Consider the following 17,181-nt stretch of genomic DNA (forward strand, 5'->3'; position numbering starts at 1 on the left):
AAAGTTTTTTATGTTGCATACAGAATTTTAATAAAGGTAAAGATTTCAAGAATCAAATATGACTTGATAGAAAATAATTGTACCACCAGCATTTTCTTCATTATTTTCTGTCTTTTTAAGGAAAAAAAGGACTCCCATGGCTCTAGATATGGTTTTCTCTATACATAGACTAGGTGTTAGCCATTTCAGTATTTGTGCTGAGTGCAGTGTTTGGCATGTAGTGAGAATTCAGTAAATATTTGTGGAACACATTTTATGACAGACATTTAAAATAGATCGTTTTGTCTTCCAGTAGTATAATTTGTCCCTTTGCTGTTTAGATTTTCTCAACTGAAGGGCCTGAACTTGTCCCATAATAAACTTGGGCTGTTTCCTATATCATTATGTGAGATTTCTACCTTGACTGAACTAAACCTTTCCTGTAATGGCTTCTATGACCTGCCCAACCAGATTAGCAGTTTACTAAAGTAAGTATCTGCCTTTCACATATTCATTTTTTCCCTTGCAGATTAAGGGGCTTGTCTGACATTTGGAATGAAAGTAGCACCTTGAGCTCTTCCAGGGAAATAAATTATGTAATTGTGAAGACTCTTGTCAGCATAGTTACTTGCCTACAGTAGTGACTAGTCCCTAATTTCAACAGCAGAGGGTCTGTTTTTATTATGGAGCACTATTCATATAAGTTACTGATGAGTCATTTATTGAGTCTCTATAGATAGGCTTCAGACATTTTATCATTATTGAATTCATGAAAATTTAGTGACATAAAGCAGATTCATACTTGTAGTTCTGTCCATTCCAAATAAAACCTTTCTCAAGAGTTGTTTTTGTTTTCTTTCTACAGTCTTCAAACCCTCTGTCTTGATGGCAACTTTCTTACTTCTTTACCTGAAGAATTGGGAAATCTGCAACAGCTTTCTTCTCTGGGAATTTCCTTCAACAACTTTAGTCAAATTCCCGAGGTTTATGAGAAACTCACTATGTTAGATAAAGTGGTTATGGCAGGAAATCAAGTGGAAGTTCTAAACCTAGGGGTGCTGAATCGGATGAGCCATATCAAACATGTCGACTTAAGGTAAGACCTTCTTTACCATATCTACCTTTAGATTGTTCTGATGGACCTTTCTTTTATAAAGACTTCTTTAAAACTGTAGGATTTTAGGGCCTCCCCAGTGGCGCAGCGGTTGAGCGCTGGGTTGCGAAGCTGCCCGCGGCCTCTGCGGCGCCGTTTCGATCCCCAGCTGCTCCCCAGCCACCGGAGGAGGGTCCCACATGGCGCGCAGATCTCTCCTGCCGCCCGCTGCTCCCCTCAGCAGTGTACTTGGGTCCTTCTGCCTGCTCTGCTCACCGCTCTGGCTCTGGTGAATTCTCTCACCCTCCCGTGCTTCTGACTGTATACCCAGTGCATGTATAAACAAAACAAACAAACAAATAAATAAATAAATAAAAATGCCTCTATAAAAAAAATGTTTAAAACTGTAGGATTTTAGAACAGTGCACATTTTCAAAGCTTCATTTTTTATTGGATAGCAAAGATAATGAAAAGAGTAGATAAACCACAGGATAGAGACTTTCGAAATGCCTCTGACAGAGGTTTTTCTGCCTCATCCTCCTAGCCACATTTTATGGGAATTCCTGTTTCCTCACATGGTTATCAGAGTTGGATTTTTAGCAGTCTTTTTTCTGTTTTCTTTTCTTTTTTTTTTTTTTAAGATTTATTTTTTATTTTTATACAAGAGCTAGGGCCAGAGGCGCGGGAGGGTGAGAAGATTCACCAGAGACAGAGCAGGGAGCAGAACAGGCAGACTGACTGAAATATACTGCTGATGAGTGCAGCCGGCGAGACAGGAGAGGTCTGTCGCAACATGTGGGACTCCCCCTGCAGGGCGGGAATTGAACCGGTGCTGTGGAGGCTGCAGACAGCTTCACATGGGGCGGACAGCTTCACAGCTTGCGCTCAACCCACTGCGCACCACCAGGGAGGCCCTTTAGCAATCCTTTTTCTTATTACCATTATAATAGGTAGAAAGTGGTATTTATTGTTTCAATCACTATTAATTTATGAGGTTGAAGGTTTTTTTATAGGCTCTTGGTAGTTTGTATTTTTCCATAAACCTGGCCATTTTTCTTTTGGATAATTGAGATTCTTCTTAATATCTTTTGTACTATTATTACAAGGCTAAAGTTACTACTAAGGGTCTTTTTTACAACAGTTTTATTTAATAGTTATAATCTTTTCCTGAAGGCAGCCAGTAAAAGAACATCCTAGATATTCTGTCAATTACACTAACACATTGATGTCCTCGTAATAGTTTTCTTGAAATACAAAGAAATGAATATAGGCCTGAGTGCATTAAATAGAAGAAAACTAAGTAACCATTTTCTGCCATTTGCCCTTGAACTATTCCATATACATACAAATTATTTCCTTCTCCATTAATTAATGTAGTATGAATCTTAGCACTAGGGATGGAGCAGACGGAGCAATTGGAGGTTGTATAGCTGCTTACTTTTAATCTTGGCATGGAACTCTGTGACTGTTTTGCTACTTTCTTATCCAGAAGGTTGTGTTCATCCTCTTGTTTCTCTGTCCTATTCCTTCGCCCCTACCTAACCTTACAAGATTTTGAAAGTAAAATTTTAACTGTTGTACATATGGTTCCTTCCTTTCATACTCTTTATTTAATTTCTATATTTACCAGTAAAAGTTGTCTGATTTGGTTTATAAACAAAGAACTCAAGGTGCAGCTATCTGTGGTTTTTACTTAGCACCTTGCAAAGTGAGACACCGACCTTTCCTTCAGTTGTTTAGGAAAGAGAGAAAGGAAACATATCTCTTCTATTTTTCTTTTGGTAAGCACATTTAGTAGAATTTATTTCTGATGATTTCCCTGTTTCTGAATATTAAGGATGAACTGTTTGAAAACCATGATTGTTGAAAATCTGGAGGGAAATAAACATATCACCCACATGGATTTGCGGGACAATCAACTGACTGACTTAGATCTTAGCTGCTTGTGTAGCTTGGAGCAGCTGCATTGTGAGCGGAACCAGCTGAGGGAGCTGACACTCAGTGGCTTCTCCCTTCGAACTCTCTACGCCAGTTCAAACAGTGAGTTCTCTATCCAAGCTCCTGTTTTTCCTCTTTGAACTCTTGTCAGAGCTTTCTAAGCACAATGGCATCTGTGGTGTCCCTCAGCCACTCTGTAAAGTGGAGTTTGAGGTTCATTAAGACCTCACTTTATCTTTAAAGTTTGCTGTCAACACTTAAGTGATTTGAGATAAAAAGACATCAGGCAAGGTACTTTGCTCACTGTGTGAGCATAAGAGGCACTTTGCAAAATAATGAGCTGAGAGGGTAGGCAAGCATGCTCAAAATAGAATGTCACTGATAGTCTGAAACAGGGTTGGCAAATGACAGCCCAGGGTCTAAGTCTGGCACTTACTGTTTTTGGGTAGTTGTAAGACATTCCATGGTCCACAAAGCCTAAAATGATCACCTTTTACAGAAAAACTTAGAGAATCACTAGTTTAAAATCTTGTGCAGCCTCAGTTCTAGAGTGGGAAATCTTTCATTTTATACTGATTTGTTCAGGAATATTTTCCAGTGTAAAAGACCTCATAGTTATTGAGGCCATTCTCTCTATGGAGAATTCTTCTTTACTAAAGAGGTTAAGTTTTCCTTTTTTGGATTTAAAGAAGGAATGGAAAAGATAGTTTTGCTAAGTGTCACAGAAATGTAAATTTAGATAATACCATTTTATGTTCATCAAAAAATAATAATGCTAAGTGGTACCAAAGAGGTGGAGAAGCAGCATTTCTTCTGCACCACCAGTGAGTTGGTCAGCTCATACAACTGACTGGAAAGCAAGGTGGTAGTGTTAAAGTCAAGGATGCATGCAGCCTAAAGTCTGCAGCTCCCTGCTGGGAAATTCTTCCAGGGACACTCACGTGTGCATAAGTGTGCTTATCACAGTTTACTTTGTTTTAGTGGGGAAAAAATAAAAAATATGACCATTAATAAGAAAATGGGTAAACTAAATAGTGGTCTATGTACAATAGATATTTCATAGTATTGGAATAAATGTACTAAAGCTTTGTGTACCAATGTGGATAAATTTCAGAAACAGTTGTTGAACAAAAAAGTACATAATTGTGTGTACACTGTGGCAGTTATATCAAATTTTAAAACACACAAAGATGTTGTTTTCCTAGCTGTAATAACAATGTAATAATAGTATGTAAGGAGCTATAAGAATGATAAAAGTCATATTCAGGATGATATTTACTGTGAGTATGTGTGTTTTAATTGAAAAAAAAAAAACCTGATGCTTATAAGGTAGTTGTGAAGATTTTTATTTTAAGTAGACAATGGCTAGAAGAGTGTCCGTTAATTTCTGTATCTCTAAAATATATTATCAAGATAATAGAGTTGAGTACTTTTAGTTGCCTTTTATCATGTTATGGAAGCTTCAAATTATAACTTAGGTCTTAGGTCAAAGTAGTAGTGTTGATTTTGCTGCTTATAAATATTATGAGATGGTAACATGTTCTTTGTCATGGAAACACTTATCAGACCCATTCTCTTTTCTTAATTTATGAAGACTGTCTAAGTGACTGGCTTTACTGGGAAAGATCTCTGATATACATGCAGTGCCGCTTATTAACTGAGATTCTATCAAAGTTCTATACTAAAAGCTTATTTGAAGTTTACTCTCTTTACAGAATCCTTACATTTTACAACCTGGAAAAATTCACACCAACACTTACAGTTTTCCCACCTCAAAAGTAGAGAACTCAACTTTGCAAAACTGATCCAAATAATAAGTTAACATAGGAAAAGGCATTCAACTCCACTGGTCATCAGGAATATGTAAATTGAAACCCCCATGTGATAATACTGCATACCTACCAGGATGAATATACTAAGAAAGACTGAAATTGCCAATGTCAGCTGTTGGGAGTGTAAATTGGTACAATCACTCTGGAAAACTTTGTTCAGGAGACCTTATTATAAAATTGAGCATTAAGTACCCCATGTGTTCAGCAATTTCTTTTCTAAACGTGTACTCAATATAAATGCTTACTTTAATCTAAAGAAGATGAGGGAAAAAATGTTCATGGAAGCAGTATTCTTAGTAACTGGAAAAGACTTGAATGCCCATCAGCTCTAAAATGGAAAATAAATTGTGGTCTTTTCACATAAAAAGTTTTACATAGCCAGGAGAGTAAATGAACTATGAATATATGCAATAATATGAAAAAGTCTCAAAAGTATCAAGTGAGTGAAGCGAGACCAAAAATTATATATTCTATGTATATAAAAAAAACTAGTCACTATTAACATTTCACAGCTGCATCATCTAGTGTGAATCAGTGCAGTACACAAGATCCTTCATTTAGTTGTATTTGGTTTTTATAATGGGATGAAGAAATCTAAAGTTGATGTGAGTTACCTAGTGGTTTTCATTTTTGGTTCATCTAAACATCAGTTTTCTCTCTGATGATTTCATTAAGCCACCTTCTGCTTGTTTCTCTCATTACTTTCTTCTTAGAGAATGTCACTAACACCTTTTTGTTTTTTTGATTAGGGTTGACAGCAGTGAATGTCTACCCAGTGCCCAGTCTACTCACTTCTCTAGAACTCTCCCGGTGAGTGTGTCGCATGAGGGTGGTGCCTGTTTGTTTCCTCATATTTAAGATACTTTGGGAGTTTTGAGGTACAAGAAATCTAAATATACTGAAATATTTGGATAACTTGGAGAAAAGTAAAATTATGGGTGGAGGAATAAGTCTGATGGTCGTGCTGTCTAAAGGATGGTCCTCTTGAAACAGTAAGGTGCCTATGAATTACTCATCCTGAAGTATGTGGATTTTGGATGTGATGCAAACAAAGAAGACCCATTATCTTTTTCATAGCAGTAATTTCCTTTTTCCCAGTTGGAATTGGGTAACTCTTGTTTTTTAGTAACTTAAAAATTGTTTTTAATTGAGGTATAATTGGCATATAACTGGTTTCAGGCATACGAAAATGGTATTTGTGTATGTTGTGAAATAATTACCACACTAAGTCTAGTTTTTAATGACTTATTTAAAAATTTTTATTCTCTTTTGTGACCCTTGCGATCTGTGTTGATGTAATTTTCAGAGACATTAATTATATTCAGTATTTTATTACCTCTGTTGGTGGTGCAAAATTGCATAAATGAGGTTTGTTTTATTTCCTTTTTTCATGTTTAAACTATGGTAGGTATTCATGATTCAGTGGTTGACGTTTATAGTCTAGTGGAAAGTTTGACAATCAAACAAGCAGGTACAGAGCATCCTCATGAGTGTTAAGTACAGAGCCCTAGAAATAGTTGACAAGGTGCTGGGCGGGGTACTCTATGGTCAGGGTTGTTGCAAAGATCAAGGGACATAATTAATGCAAAATTGATAGCATAGGGCCTGGCATTTAGTAGTTGCTCAAGAAATATTAGCTATTATAAACAGGTTTCTTTTTGTTGTTACTTTTTTATCATTATTTTAATTAAACTATTGTTCTCGATTTCATGCCATTCCAGTCATTCTTTTCTGTCAGAGCTTCCCAGCAAAATCTCAACATGGATTAGGGTTAGGGTTTACCTTCTCCACTGAGCTTGATCATTGCCAAAGACAATCATATCCCAATCGACAATACTATAAACGCACAATTTCTAGCCTCAGTTGGAACTTTCTGGTCTTTAATCCTGTCAGCACCTTCCAGTATCTTAGGTATCTGCTCCAAATTGCACACTTTTCTCAATCACACCACCCCTTAGTCTCCTCCACTCTGTAGAGTTTAGCTTTCTACTTGATTGAGAAAATAGACATCATTATGGTGATTTGCCACAACGCCTTACTTAAATTTTCATAGATTCACAACCATTCTCAGTTTCTTTCCCTGATCAAGGCCAGTCCAAGTCCAGTTATCTGTCTTTGCTCCTCCTCCCACTGCTCTGCACCATCCTCCCTGTCATGTGTGTTTAGTGTCTTTTTCTCAGGCTGGATACACTTACCTTCTGTCTTAACAAAAGAAAAATAGTTTTATCTTGCAACCCCTTTAGCTTCTACCTAGTCCCTCTCATCCCCTTTTGATCCAAGTGTCTCAAGAGTTATTTGCGGGCCTCCCCGGTGGCGCAGCAGCTGAGTGCTGGGTTGCGAAGCTGCCCGAGGGTCTGCAGTTGCCGGTTCGATCCCTGGCCATCGGGCGAGGGTCCCACCTGGCGCGCAGATCTCTCCTGCCGCCCGCTGCTCCCCTCAGCAGTGTGTTTCATCAGTCTGCCTGTTCTGTTCTCCGCTCTGGCTCTGGTGAATCCTCTCACCCTCCCGCGCTTGTGACTGTACCCAGTGCTTGTATAAATAAATAAATAAATCTTAAAAAAAAAAGGGAATTATTTGCATTTTTTGGTTCAGTTACCTCTTTCCCCATTTACTTATCCCATCATAACTTGCTTTTGGTCTTCTTTTATGGGCCTTTGCTATTTTGTCATTGTTTTTTTTTTTTTTTTTTTAAAATAGAGGCATGTTTTATTTATTTATTTGTTTGTTTGTTTTTTGTTTATACATGCACTGGGTACAGTCAGAAGCGCGGGAGGGTGAGAGAATTCACCAGAGCCAGAGCGGGGAGCAGAGCAGGCAGAAGGACCGAATTTCACTGCTGAGGGGAGCAGCGGGCCGCAGGAGAGGTCTGCGTGCCATGTGGGACCCTCCTCCGGTGGCTGGGGAGCAGCCGGGGATCGAACCGGCGCCGCAGAGACAGTGGCCAGCTTCGCAACCCAGTGCTCAACCGCTGCGCCACCAGGGAGGCCCCTATTTTGTCATTGTTAATCTTGCTCTCTGTTCTTCAAATATGCTGTTTCCTGACTGGCTAATGCAGTCTGCTTTTTTCATCCTACTTTGACCATTTTTTCTGTCTCTTTTGTGTACTTTTCTTCCTCAGTGCTAGCTCTTTAAAGGCTCATTATTCCAGGGTTTTTCTCTGGTTGGTTATACTTCTCATTTGACACAATATAATTTACCAATGATTTAACTCTAATTCTGTATCAGTATGTTAGTCAGTTGGCCAGCACAGGCCCTCATCTCTCAACCTCACCCATCTGTCCTCTAATACTAGATAGCTCTGACTTGTGCATCTCCAAGTACCTCAAGTACGTACAAAGTTTTAAACCCATTGTCCACTCCTCCACCCTCGACTTAACTTTTTGTCTTGTGTCTATTTTAGCTTTCGACATTATCATCAGAAAGTCACATCCAGGGCTTCCCTGGTGGCCTAGGGGTTAAGGCTCAGCACTATCACTGCTACGGCCTGAGTTTGATCCCCAGCCAGGGAGCTAACCTACATGTGGTGCAGCAGACCTCTCCTGTCTCGCCTGCTGGTCCCCTCAGCAGTGTATTTCTATTTCAGTAGATCCACCTATTGTGCTCCTTACTCTGTCTCTGGTGAATCCTCTCATCCTCCACCCCCATACCTCTGGCCTATACCTCAGTTCATCTACGCAAAAGTTAAAAAATAGTCATATCCAGATGGCCACCAGTAATTTTTTTTAAAGATTTTTTAAATTTATGCATACAAGAACTGGGGTGTAGGCCAGAGGTATGGGAGGTGAGAGGATTCACAAGAGACAGAGTGGGGAGCAGAATAGGCAGATGTACTGAAATACACTGCTGAGGGGAGCAGCGGGCGAGTCAGGAGAGGTCTGCTGCACCATGTGGGTCACCTCCCTGGCCAGGGATCGAACTTGTGCTGCAGTGGCTGGAATATTTAGAATATTCTCTTCCATATATTTTACCTCCTGTTCAGGTCTGTGTTGGTTCTTGTTTAGGCTTCTGTAATAGATGGCTTCCCTATTAGTCTTCCTTCTAATAAAACCACCTTATCCAGGCCTTCATGCATCCACAGAGTGACAATTTAAAATGTAGAATTAGGGCCTCCCCTGGTGTTGCAGCGGTTGCGCTGGGCTGCGAGGCTGCCCGCAGCCTCTGCAGCGCCAGTTCGTTCCCGGCCGCCGGCAAGAAGTCCTACCCAAAAAAAAAAAATGTAGAATTGACATTGTCTTTCCACGGCACACAAACCTTTAGCAACTCCCAAATACCTGCAGGATAAAGTCACAGACTTCTAGACATGATTTAGGTCTGCTCCCAGCCTGGCTTTCCAACCTGCTTATTATTTCCCATAAATATGTCATTTCTTTCCTCACCTGTGTCTTCTGCTCATGTTGTCACCTCTTGCTTGGAATGACCTCACCTCAGGTCAATTGTACAACATTTTTCAAATTCTAACCTAGATGTCAGATTTCTTATCTTGTCTTTATTTTAGAAAAAGTTCTTCATAGCAGTATCTGCATTTTTCTTAGTCCATTTCATTCTCTCTCATTGTATCGACCATTTGATCAGTAGGTACTTTGAGGATTGCAGAAGCTAAATAACATCTAAAAATCAAATTTCTTTTATTGTCTTCCAGGTACTCTTACTAAGTACTTGAATTCACTGAAATTCTGCATATGAAAAAATTTCCCCTTGTTAACTTTTGTCTCTACTTCCTCATTTTGATTCATTCTGTTCATTTTCTCCAGAATATGCTTCTCTTCTCCCCCAGTCATTACTCTTGGGAATCCTACTCATCTTTGAAGGTTCGTTTAAAATGCCACTTCTTCCATTAAATCTTTCCTCACCTTTCTCTCAGTCTATCCTACCAAGTGTGCTTTCCTACCAGTAAAAGTCGTTGTATCTTTTTAGAGCATGCTGCATAACCGATCCAGCATTTTATGTGCTTATGTACTTGTCGGTCCACCCTTCTAATTCAGCATTCACTGAGCACCTACTATATCCTTAAAGTGTTTTGAGGATAGTGCTCATGCCGTCAAGCGGTTTACAGGCCCGTTATAGGTTAGTAACGTGAGTTCCACTCATCTTAAGTGATGCCTTTTAATTATTTTCTGCAGAAACCTATTAGAATGTGTTCCTGACTGGGCCTGTGAAGCAAAGAAAATAGAAATATTAGATGTGAGCTATAATCTTCTGACAGAGGTTCCTATGCGGTATGTGTGTTTGTATTGATATGTATGTATATATGTAATTATTTATTTTCCTAGATTTGGGTTGCCTTTCAAAGGTACTTTAATTCATTTGTTCAGTTAATATTTAATGCCTGCTGAGTTAAATGCTGTAACACACTAACAGCTAAGTATCATCTTGGCCTGCAAGGAACTTAGTAAGCAGATAGTTGAGGTGACTTGTAAAGGTGACAGCTATAAAATGTAATGAGAGTTGCTGGCATGGACTGGTGATATGATAGTAATAATAGATAATTTTTATGGAATGATTTAGCTGAGTTACTGAAGTTCTATGAACTTCATTTATTGTCTTATTTAATCTTTTAATGACCTTGCTGTGTAAGTGCTATGACCCTCATCTTACAAATGAGGAAACTGGGGTTTAGAGTGGTTCAGTAACTTACCCAAAGTTCTAGGTAACAAGGGATGATTGGCGCTTGCACTTGAATGTTGTTATTCTTACTCCAAAGTCTTTACTCTTCATCTTTACACCGCAGAAGTAGTGTTTTAGAAATTCAGAAATTTGGATTATTAGAGAATGTGACATGAAGAATGCATATTTGAGTTGACTTAATCAACTTAATCAAATCCTGGCAGATTTCTGCATGTGGAAGGAGAAAGAGAAGGAAGGGTGTTTGGGGAGCAATGAGGTGTAAAACATGTCACTGTCACCTAGTGGAGTCTTTAAAATTAAACTAGAGGTCTGGCAGCACTACCTTTGGAGTCAGACCTTAAGTTCAAATCCTAACTATGCTGTTTACTATATTCCGTGTGAAATATTTGGCAAAACAAAGTCACTTAATGCTTCTGAACCTCATAATTAAATGGCCTGGGATATTTTAAGTGCTCAATAAATTGTAATTTTTATTACAATAAATTCTGTTATAATAATTTATATTAATATGAGTCAATTTTGGTGCCATCTAGACTTAACATCTGTCATTTAATCTAGAAATTGTTTCTTATTGTTTAAATCTGCTCTCTGCTGCTTGCTTTCATTAATTCACTTTTCTCAGAATGACCTTAATGATTTCTTGGTGGGTGGAGGGTAAACATATGGACGTGACTGTTTTCTTGGCTCATGCATTTGTCGGTGATTACACTGTCTAGAAGAATAATTTTCTTTTAGTTTATTTGTTAAGAGCCAAGGGCAGACTCAGAAAGAAAGATTTAAGTAAGCTGTTTGTGTGTGTGTGTTTTTTTTTTTTTTTTTCAATATTTCCCTGTAGCGTTCTCAGTAGCTTGAGTCTTAGGAAACTGATGGTGGGGCACAATCAGGTGCAAAGCCTCCCAGTGCTGGGGGAGCACATCCCCCTCGAGGTGTTGGACATTCAGCATAACTTACTCACCAGGCTGCCAGACGCCCTCTTCTCCAAGGCCTTAAAGTAAGTACCAGAGATACTGCTTAGAAGAGTAAAACCTTTGGCTAAACAAACTGTATGGATTTGTCGTTGGGGTGATCTTTGGAACCATACTTACGGAGTGTTTACTTGATAGCTTAGCTCTGGGTGGTGACCTATGTATGAAATATAACACTGTTGTATGAGGCAGTAATCTTCAACTCACAAGTTGAAAGTGTTAGTGTTAAAAACAGTTTCATACAGGTTGGGAAGGCTCAGACTTTCATCTCAGAAAATGAATATAGTTATGACCTTTAAAGAGAAAGTGCAGTACTTTAATATGGCTTCCTTGGGCAATTTTCAGCTTTTGCATTAGAGGGGAAAGGACTTTTCACTAAAGCTAATTTAGTTTTTCTTCTCACTTTACCATATAGTCATTAAGTTAGATTCTCTATTACCAGCACCTTTTTACTATCTACTTTGAAAGCTCTGCACTTAAAGGTACATTGTTCCAAATGGTATTACTTGTTTTCTCATAAATTAACAAATAGGGTGCTTTCCTATTTTAATAACTGTAATCAAGTTTGCCTAATGTCTGTGTCACCATTCAGTGGAAGCTAGTTTTTAGTTACAATCTTCTGCATTGTGGACAAGCTTAGAAATAGAGAAAACATAGATAACCATTAGTCAGTTAACATAAGACAACAGGAGACATGAAAAAGCATTTAACCCACAAGTGTGTGGCTTGTTATTTGTTTGGCAGCTTATGCATCTCTTAATGTATATTATACTTGGTTAGATTTTCCTAAAAATAAAATCCTTGGAATTCTAAAAAAAATTGTTTTAAAGATTTATTTATGCATACAAGAACTGGGGTACAGGCCAGAGGTATGGGGGTGGGGTGAGAGGATTCACCAGAGACAGAGTGGGGAGCAGAACAGGCAGAATGACTGAAATACACTACTGAAGGGGAGCAGAGGGCGAGACAGGAGAGGTCTGCTGTGCCATGTGGGTAGCTCTGGCTGGCTCGGGATCCATCTCCTGCTGTAAAGGCTGCGGATAGCTTCATAGTGCTGGGCTTAGCCCCTTGCGCCACCAGGGAGGCCCTCTAAAAATGTTTTAAGGAAATTGTGTTTTTTGGAAAGTTTACATGGAGTCTTCATGCAGTAACATTTGTTAGTAATGCACACCTGTATTTAGTTCTAATGACAGTCTGAATAAAATTAGTTTACAACCATAGAATATTATGCTAAGGAAGTTACCTAGCCATTGTTGCAAACTGTCAACGACATGTATTTAATACTAACTCTGTACAGAGCACTTCTTGGACTTACAAAGCCTCAAGCAGACACACAGCTTAAAGGCACATTAGGTGTTCTGACCACACAATATGAGGAATACTTAAGAACATACAACAAGTTTAATATTAGCAGTCTTTTTTTTTTTAAAGATTTATTCATTTATACAAAAACTGGGGTATAGGCCAGAGGCGTGGGAGGGTGAGAAGACTCACTGGAGACATAGCGGGGAGCAGAAAAGGCAGACGGACTGAAAACCCTGGTAAGGAGAGCAGCGAATGAGACAGGAGAGGTCTGCGCGCATCTCCCTGTCCGGCTGGGATCGAACCCGCACTGCAGAGGCTGTGGACAGATTCACAGCATTGCGCTCAACCTGCTGCGCCACTGGGGAGGCCCCCAATATTAGCGGTCTTTTATTGAGCATATTCTGTTTATGTCAAATTCTATGCTAGGCAAGTTTTTAAAATTATATCATGTTCTACTTATTAAATAGACAAAGATTAAGATGAATTATGATACCCAGTGTTGAGAAGTGTGAGCCATTGTCATTCTTATATCCTTCTCATGCAAGTATAATTTGATAAACGTTTTAAAATTCAATTTGACAATATAAATAAATATCTAAAGGATGTACATAATTTTTTTTAAGATGTATTCATTTATGCATACAAGAGCTGGGTACAGGCCAGAGATGAGGGAGTGGTGAGAGGATTCACCAGAGACAGAGTGGGAAATAGAACAAGCAGACTGACTGAAACACACTGCTGAGGGGAGCAGCAGGCGAGACAGGAGAGGTCTGCTTCACCATGTGGGCTTCTTCCTGGCCAGCTGGGGATTGAATTCATGCTGCAGTGGTTGCGAATTGCTTCATAGTGCGGTGCTTAACCCCTTGCGCCACCCAGGAGAACCAGATGTATATAATTTTTTTTTTAAAGATTTATTTATTTATTTATACAAGCACTGGGTACAGTCAGAAGCGCGGGAGGGTGAGAGAATTCACCAGAGCCAGAGCGGAGAACAGAACAGGCAGACCAACGAAGTAACTGCTGAGGGGAGCAGCGGGTGGCAGGATAGGTCTGCGTGCCATGTGGGACCCTTGCCCGGCGGCCGGGGATCGAACCAGCGCTGCAGAGGCTGCAGGCAGCTTCACAACTCAGCGCTCAACCGCTGCGCCACCGGGGAGACCCAGATGTATATAATTTTTAACCCCCAAATTCTGCTTCTGGGGATGTAGCTTAAAGAAATAATCGGATAAGGACACATGTTCATTGCAGTGTCTGTTATAGCAAACATTTTGAAATAGCTTATCTGCTCATTACTAGGGTGTTGTTATAAGAGAACTGGCTAAATAAGTATGCTGTTAAAATCAGATAAAATTTTTTCTGAAATGTATCTTCAGAAGGGTATTTTTGTATATCATAACGAATGATACCCTTTCAATAGCCACAACAGTGCTCAATGAAGCTAGTTTAGAGTCAGGCTACTGAAGGTGCCTATAGCACAGTCAAGCCTGTAGTCTCTACTTGGCTGGTAAGAGTTGAGCAAAAGTAACATTGATTGGGTAGAAGCAATAAGAGAAAACTATCTAGAGGAAATTACTTTTGAGTTTGGGTGTATCGGGTACAGGATTCTATAATGAAATGGCATGGTGGTTTCTACATAAGAAGGCAACAAGTAACTGTGATGGCAATGATCATCTGTGCATGTTCTGTCAGCCTCAGATACTTGAATGCATCTGCAAATAGTCTGGAGTCTTTGCCATCTGCTTGTGCTGGGGAGGAGAGTCTGAGTGCACTGCAGCTGCTCTATCTGACCAACAACCTCCTGACGGATCAGTGTGTGCCTGTCCTGGTGGGGCACCCGCACCTGCGGATCTTGCATCTTGCAAACAATCAGCTACAGACTTTTCCTGCCAGGTAAATGAATGCAAACTTGGGTCATTTCAGATACATGACATGCATTCTGCATTTGTGAGATTACCTTACAGCTCTCTTTTACTTGTTTACTCTTGCTTTCTACTGAGTGATTTACGGAAGCTGGTATTTCACTCAGTAAATGGGGTAATCTGTACACATTTGTTAAGTGTCAGTAACAGGAAAAGTTGTGATTAAAATGTATTTAATTATTTCTAATTACTTACTAATGGCATGAAAATTTTTTATTTAGAATGTATAAGGGTTAGAAACTAAATGTTAAGAATTCAGAAGATAATTTTTTCTTTTGAAAATTTGAATGAAATCATGTATTTCATATAAAACTATATTGTGGGATAAAACTGGAATGAATAGCAGAAAAACTTACTTTGATTCTAATTTTACAGATTTTCCTAGAAATGTCATAAATTTAGAAAAACTTAGAGATTTTATTTTGGGGGAATATTTGTGAAGTGAGATTTGGAGTTCATAGAAGACAAGCAGGATAAACTCGATTGCCTCCTGGAAAGAATTGCAACAATGGTTTTTATTTTTTAAATTTTTATAAAGATTTATTTATTTATACAAGCACTGGGTACACTGCTGAGGGGAGCAGTGGGCGGCAGGAGAGGTCTGCACGCCATGTGGGACCCTCCTCCGGTGGCTGGGGAGCAGCCGGGGATCGAACTGGCGCTGCAGAGTCTGCAGGCAGCTTCGCAACCCAGTGCTCAACCCCTGAGCCACCGGGGAGGCCCTGCAACAATGGTTTTTAAATTAAATGCAGAACGTTAATTTCAGGATATGATAGATCTCTTCAATTCCTATCAGATTAATTTACTCAGCCTCACATATGTTCATATAAAGTAAAATAACAGACCACTGATACATTATACTGGTTTATGAAGCTGTTGGGATATGCCAGATGCAATACCCTGAAACTAGTGAGTTTTGTCTCACTTGATGACTCTTTTATTGCTGGAGGGTTAAAAGCAGACTCATGTGAGATTTAAAATACCTCAAATTGGGGCGGTGGGAGGAGAGGGGAAAGGAAGGATTAGGGTCAAAATAAGGGGGGGGTGCAATTGTATGGGGAATATAACCAAAATGAAAATGCATACATTGTGCAAAAATGAAAAATGCTATAAGAATTATATAAAATAAAATATTAAAAAAAGAAAAGCTAACAAAAAAACCCTCAAATAATATGAAAATAAGAAATTAGAAGTAAAGATGAAATTTAACAAATCACTCAAAATCGGAGTAACCTGAAACACAATAAAAGAGGGATTTTACTATCAGTGTATTAAAGAAAATGTATGTTCCATGATGAATAGTAAGTCCACTGTCACATTATCTCCTGAACAATGTGGGAATTACACAGACACAAGCCAGAACTTCTGTTTCTTTTGAACTATTTTCAGACTCTAGTGGGATTCCGAGTATTGATTAAGAGGCTGATTCAGACAGGGACACTGATACTGTCTACAGGTCAGAAAAGTTGAAGCAACAAGTGTGATATTTGAGCATGGAAACACTTTTAAAATGCTTTGTTAAGCTAAAAAAGGCAACTTATAAAACAATCTGTATTATACATCATTATTTTTTACTTTGAAAAATATAGTTTTGCGCATTAAAAAGATTCTACCAAATGTTACCAGAGATTATCTCTGGTAGTAGAACGAAAATATTTTTTGTTTGCCTCTATTTTGTAGTAAATATGTATTATTTAATATTGAGCTTTTTAAATACTATTTAATACTACTTAATAACTGAGCATAGTTGTTTTCTAGCAGTAGAAATTATGTATGAAAAGAGGAGGATATAAATTTTATATTGTAACATGCATATGAAAATTATGCTGGAAAATTCAGCAAAAAGAGAGTAGTAATTCTTTCAGATTGGTGATATGGTTGATTTATTTATTTTCCTAATTTTCACTCCTTGTTATAGCAGTTTATTATTTTCATAATTTTTAAATCAACAAATAAAAATAAATCAGAACACTTTTTAATAATTTAGGAAAAGGTGTTAGGTCCTCTTAAAGATATTTTGCTTACTGTGCAGAAAACTTTGCTCAATCCAGCAGAATTATGGATGGATCATTTGTGTCCCTAACACAGCACCTTTTGTGTAATAAGCACTTAAGAAATGTTTAGTGAAGATGATGGTTTATGTTATAAATAGATGATAACTAGAAATTTACAACTGAAGGGAATGTTAGTGATGTTTTAGTACTTTATTTGATTGAGAATATTGATGTCCACCAACATTATCTTACCCAGTATTTTGCAACAAGTTAGTGGCAAAGCATGTACCATAGCTAATCTAACAACCCTAAGCTAATGCTGATTCAGCTGCTTTCAGGAATTTGTCATGATTAAGCATCTGTAAGAAGAGCAAGGGGAGCTTCAGCCCTTGCAGCACACAGAGGCAGAGTAGCTGAAATTCGGCAGAAGCAGCCTCTGCAGTGAGCCTTTCCCTGTGCTGCGTCTGATAATGTCTTTCTGACCAGTCACATGGCAGTGGACCAGGTTGTCTCTGTGCTCTGTGGCTACTG

The 17,181-nt window shown here is 38.7% G+C and overlaps 1 protein-coding gene across 2 annotated transcripts in view; it reads left to right on the forward strand.

Moving 5' to 3' along the window:
• The window catches only part of PHLPP2 (PH domain and leucine rich repeat protein phosphatase 2), a gene marked incomplete at both ends in the record, with an annotated part of 64,710 nt that overhangs the window by 39,690 nt on the left and 7,839 nt on the right, over nt 1-17,181 (forward strand). Inside the window, 7 exons of one of the 2 annotated variants that reach the window (XM_084256903.1) lie at nt 321-467; nt 845-1,075; nt 2,910-3,112; nt 5,592-5,652; nt 9,963-10,058; nt 11,303-11,458; nt 14,427-14,627. In XM_084256903.1, coding sequence (XP_084113029.1) covers nt 321-467; nt 845-1,075; nt 2,910-3,112; nt 5,592-5,652; nt 9,963-10,058; nt 11,303-11,458; nt 14,427-14,627 — 1,095 coding nt within the window. The remainder of the gene's footprint in view (nt 1-320; nt 468-844; nt 1,076-2,909; nt 3,113-5,591; nt 5,653-9,962; nt 10,059-11,302; nt 11,459-14,426; nt 14,628-17,181) is intronic. The other variant, XM_084256904.1, reaches the window with a different exon arrangement.

Source organism: Talpa europaea, assembly GCF_964194135.1.
Source record: "Talpa europaea genome assembly, chromosome: 16".
Taxonomy (NCBI): Eukaryota; Metazoa; Chordata; class Mammalia; order Eulipotyphla; family Talpidae; genus Talpa; species Talpa europaea.